This window comes from Cebus imitator, unplaced genomic scaffold, assembly GCF_001604975.1.
Source record: "Cebus imitator isolate Cc_AM_T3 unplaced genomic scaffold, Cebus_imitator-1.0 Scaffold48, whole genome shotgun sequence".
Lineage (NCBI taxonomy): Eukaryota > Metazoa > Chordata > Mammalia > Primates > Cebidae > Cebus > Cebus imitator.
The window spans coordinates 5,920,456-5,925,677 of record NW_016107363.1 but is presented as its reverse complement, the minus strand read 5'-3'; the positions used below and the strand labels follow the sequence as shown (position 1 = coordinate 5,925,677).

At 36.6% G+C, this 5,222-nt stretch overlaps 1 protein-coding gene across 5 annotated transcripts in view; it reads right to left on the bottom strand.

Annotated features, from left to right (window-relative positions):
• CFAP20DC (CFAP20 domain containing) overlaps window positions 1-5,222 on the bottom strand; it is a 288,204-nt gene that overhangs the window by 280,982 nt on the left and 2,000 nt on the right. For all 5 annotated transcript variants that reach the window (XR_001824890.2, XM_017527412.2, XM_017527405.2 and 2 more), the window contains exons 2-3: window positions 3,963-4,052; window positions 3,046-3,139 (exon numbers count right to left, since the gene is read on the bottom strand). Coding sequence is in view for 4 of the 5 variants with exons in the window: in XM_017527412.2 (XP_017382901.1) it covers window positions 3,046-3,139; window positions 3,963-4,052 (184 nt within the window). In the remaining variant the exon portion in view is untranslated. The remainder of the gene's footprint in view (window positions 1-3,045; window positions 3,140-3,962; window positions 4,053-5,222) is intronic.

Genomic DNA, 5,222 nt, shown 5'->3' with positions numbered 1-5,222 from the left:
ATTCTTCTGTTTCTTGGGTTTTTTAAACAATTAATACCATCATCTTTCCATTTAAAAAGTAATTATGATACATTAAACTTGGTTTGTTTCTTAAAAAAAAAAAACCTTCGGATAAAAACAGAAAAGCAGAGCTTATATTTAATCATTTAGCCTTTAGTAGAGGAGGAATCTTTCTCAGAATCAAATGACAAAGGTTACTAAAAGTGATTGATTTTATTAATAAGGTGACCATGTACATAGATGCTGAATGCGCTAAATGAAAACACAGGTGGGCTTTATAAGTTAGGGAAAAAAAAAACAAAAGAAGTAACACTGGCTTAAGAACAAAGTCATGTTCCTGAAAGTCAAATGTATCCATCTGTCTTACAAAATCAATATCCTTGAAAAGATGGCCCCTGACTCTTGTAACAAGATGAAACTACAGCTTCAGATAGGTTTCCCTGGATCATCTTCGTTTACCTCATTTGTAAGTATAAATATATATGGAAATGCAAAACACCTGCTATTGCAGACACACACAAACTATTAGGAAAGCATAATCTTTAAATGGCAGTAATTTAAAAATTATTTTTAATGATGATTATCTCTTCTTTCCAGTCTCTTAGTTTAGAAAGAAACATTTGCAAACCCCTTTAAAATAAATCATATTTCATCTATAACTTCTATAGCTAGTTTACGTCTTAGAAATCTAAAATATGCATGCAGTAGCTTGAAATGGTACAAATGTTACGTAAAGTACAGAACCTATATAAGTTTAGAAAACGGACTTAAAATTATAAAATCAGGTACCAACAGCAGGTCTTTTTATGGAGCTTCGGGCATGGTAGATATTCAATAAATGTCCTAATGAATGAAGGAATAAGTAAATGATGAATATAAAAAACAACTATTTCTATTTTCTAAATCACCTGAAATTTAGATTTAAAACATAGGACACAGTTGATGAAAAATCTAGTTAATCATTCTGATAAATCATATTCCTTAATCAATCAGTTTACTCAAAGTCTGATTTAGTGGCAGAGGCTTGAATTGTAACTCTATCTCTGCTAATAACTGGGCTTCTGATAAATTTGGGTTAACTCTCAGAGTTTCTTCTGCTTTAAAATGCTGATCTTAATTTCTAAAGTAAATAAGAATTTAAATAGATTCTTTGGGTTTTTGTTAAATCACGTATTCATATCTATACTTTAATTAGAGATTAATATTAAAAGGTAATAAGCATATGAGTTGACATATCACTAAATAATGCTTTTTATCAGCCAGGCACAGTGGCTCATGTCTGTAATCCCAGCACTTTGGGAGGCCGAGGTGGGCAGATCACGTGTCAGGAGATAGAGGTCATCCTGGTCAACTAGTGAAATTTCATCTCTACTAAAAAAATACAAAAAATTAGCCAGGTGTGGTGGCGTGCACCTGTAATCCCAGAGACTCAGGAGGCTGAGGCAGGGGAATCGCTTGAACCAAGGAGGTGGAGATTGCAGTGAGGTGAGATCGTGCCACTGCACTTCAGCCTGGTGACAGAGCTGTTGATATTCACTTGGGGTGGCTAGCAATATTAATTATTATGAAAAGTTATAGATTGTAATCTCAAACCTTTTGGAGGCCAAAAAGTTTTATTGAGGCAGGTGGAAGGCAGCTGCCTCATTAACGTTAGCTAAGAAAGAGACAGAGAAGATCAATGGCCTTACCCCACATCCCTTTGTCTCCATTCTAACTGTTTATTCTTGTTAATTTTGTGCTGGATGGCCCTCTCTGGGTAAGATCAAAGAGTAATTATCTATTAATAGCATTTACCCAGTGCCTGGGAGCCTAAAGTTTTTAACTGTCCTAAAACTATTCTTTTAACCATGTTAATTATCCACAAGTATGTTAACTTAGAACCTCTATTATAAAATCTTGAGGGAATAAATGTGTGGAAGAACAGGTAGTCTTGGTCGATTGGTTGCATTTCACCTTCTGAAAGCAGCTAACGGCCATCCCTAGCCCACCTGAAACACTGTAATGGTGTGAGAGTGGGTTCATTCATCGGTCCTTGAGTCAGGGTCTACAGGTCAGACTTCCACAGGAGGTGACCGCCATCTCACAGAGCAAGATTCCTTCTCAAAATAATAAAATAATAATAATAATAATGCTTTATATCATATTTCTGATACATTTTTTTCTCATAAATTAATTTCTTATAATTTAGGAACCCTGATTTCAAAGATTAGCCTTGATGAGGAACCAACCTAGGTTTGTTCATTTGTAAAAGAACTATCATGAGGATTAAGGGTTCATAAATATTAAATGCTTACAAAGCTCCTGGCACACAGTAAGTGCTCAATAAATACTATTATTATCACAATTAATGGCTGCTAAATACTCTTCTCTTCTAAATCTTCTTTAAAATACTAGATTTCTGGAAGATGGTGAGGTAAATACATATATATATGTATGCACGTGTATATATATATATATACACACACAGATATAATTTGTGTGTGTGTGTGTGTGTGTGTGTGTGTGTGTGTGTGTATATATATATATATTTTTTTTTTTTTAAGAAGGAATCTCACTCTGTCACCGAGGCTGGAGTGCAGTGGCACAATCTCAATCTCAGCTCTCTGCAAACTCTGTCTCTTGGGTTCAAGTGATTCTCCTGTCTCAGACTCCTGAGTTCAAGTGATTCTCTTGCCTAAGCCTCCTGAGCAGCTGGGACTACAGGCACAAGCCACCACACCTAGCTAATTTTTGTATTTTTAGTAGAGACTGGGTTTCACCATATTGGCCAGGCTGATCTGGAACTCCTGACCTTGGGGTCCACTCGCCTCAGCCTCCCAAAGTGCTGGGATTACAGGCATGAGCCACTGTACCTGGCCATATTTTTTAAAAGGCCTAGCATAGTGCCTAGCATAGAGTTACCTTCTAAATTAAAAAAAAAAAAAATTCTATCACCTTACATAAACAGATGTCAGTAGCACTCATACTAACATGCCTGTTTATGAGACATAAAAGCATAACTTTGAGTCCAAAATATTAAATTTCAATATTAAAAATATTACTTACGGATTTGCTTATTTTCCTTTGGTAATTGAATTTTATTTGTTTGGCTGCTGCCTTCCAGGACAAACACAAAACTTTTAACTTCTTTATCAAACTCCTATAGAACAAAATGAAAACAGTAGTTATCAAAGGATTTTTTTTTTTTGGCTTCTACTATAAAATTGAAACTTCAGATCTACAGGGAAAAAAATCCCATATTCAAATGACTTAAAAGTAGGCTGAGACTTTAGGACTCTTATTCTGAGACTTGCTGGGAACTAGAATACAGAGACTTGGTGAAAGAACAAAGTGCAAGGGCATTCAAGGTCTTGACTGGAAAGTGACTGAAATTATGGATGATGGATTCTGGGCTGAAGAGAAAAGGAAGACAAAGAAAATAAATAAATAAATAAAATGAAACACAGGAAAAGTAGAAAAGTCAATGGTCTAAAGGTCCCAATGAAGTTGAAGAACAGAGTAGAGTAACTGAGCAAGCGACCTTAAGAATAAAGATTGGGTTCAGAAAAGGACATCTCAATGTCTCACTTACTAACTTCAGAGGTCCTATAGTTTGTGGTGATAAGGACCAGGGTAAGACAGTAGGGATGAATGCTGAAGCAGAGTGAAAGGATTGTTAAAGATGAAGAAATCAAGAAACTGAGAAGCCCAGGGCTTGGAGATGTTTTTATTACAGATACTGAAGTCATCTAAAATGACATATAGCAGGGCATGGAGTACAGAGGAGGGTTATGACCTGTGTGCCAAAGTCTTAGACAACTGAGGAGTGGTGTCTAGGACAGCTGCAGCCAACAATGTCATGAAAGGGTTTTGGAGGAAAAGAACAGGAAAAACAGTTCTGAAATTTGATCAAGCCCTTTCTTCTATAACCTTCACTCACATTTCTTCCCCTGATTTACGTGGCTCTAATTTCTAACACTTACTTTCCAAATCACAGATGGACTGCCAAGGATCTTCCATTTTGCTCCAGGATTTTTTCCTTGAGCACTGAAAATTTCAACAAATGCACCTCCCTAAAAAATGAAAACAAAATATTTAAAGTAAAAGACAAGGCTAACAAGGAAGTATTATCCAACACACAGTCTATAACCAGTGTCCGCAGCATCTGTCAGTTAAATTGATCTGGGATGAAACATTATCCCTGTTATTACTCCTACTTTATACCTTGATTGTATCTAAACCACAACCATTCTGATTTGGGTCACCATGGATTAATGGTTTAAAGAATCTATTTTTAAAGCATGACAAACATTAAATAAGTTGTGCCATACAAACCTTACAGTATCTCAGTGTGGGACTCATTCACTTGATGCATACAGATTATTCTTGCAAAACATTTTGTGTTTCACAAACTGTGTTTTGCAACCCACACTAAGGGGTTTAAACCCAATTCTTGAATCAGGCCAATACATTCAGGCAGTTTTCTTTCAATGCAAGTTTTCTAGTCATACTGACTGGGGCTCCAACACTGGCATTTTAAATAACTGACCTCAGAGTTACTTAACTTCTTGATTCTCCATCTGTAAAATGGGTTGTTGGATTACCTAAGATACTAAACATTAACCCTCAAGCACAATACTCAATTCACAGCAGGGGCTCAACAGCACTCTCAGATATTCAAAAAATGGGGAGAGAAATTAAATAGTTTAGTACTAGTCTATAAAAGGCCTGGGAGGAATTCAGAGAAGTCTTATTTTGAGCAAGACATTCTTATATATGTAATACAAATTAATGTGAAGATCTACAAAATCTGTACAAGAGAAATCAAATATCATTTCCACAGACAGGCTACTGGTTCCCCATTGTAAACATGAGAACATGAAGGGACACGCTATGTAACCACACTGAAGATATTACTGAATGTCCATAAGCTTTAATTATTTTTAAAAAGGGAAATTGGTTGGGAGCTATGGCTCATGCCTGTAATCTCAGCACTTTGGGAGGCTGAGGCGGGTGGATCACGAGGTTAAGAGATTGAAACCATCCTGGCTAACATGGTGAAACCCCGTATCTACTAAAAATACAAAAAATTAGCCTGGTGTGGTGGCATGCACCTGCAGTCCCAGCTACTCCGGAGGCTGAGGCAGGAGAATTGCTTGAACCGGGAGGCGGAGGTTGGAGTGAGCTGAGATCGTGCCACTGCACTCTAGCCAGTCAACTGAGTGAGACTTCGTCTCAAAAAA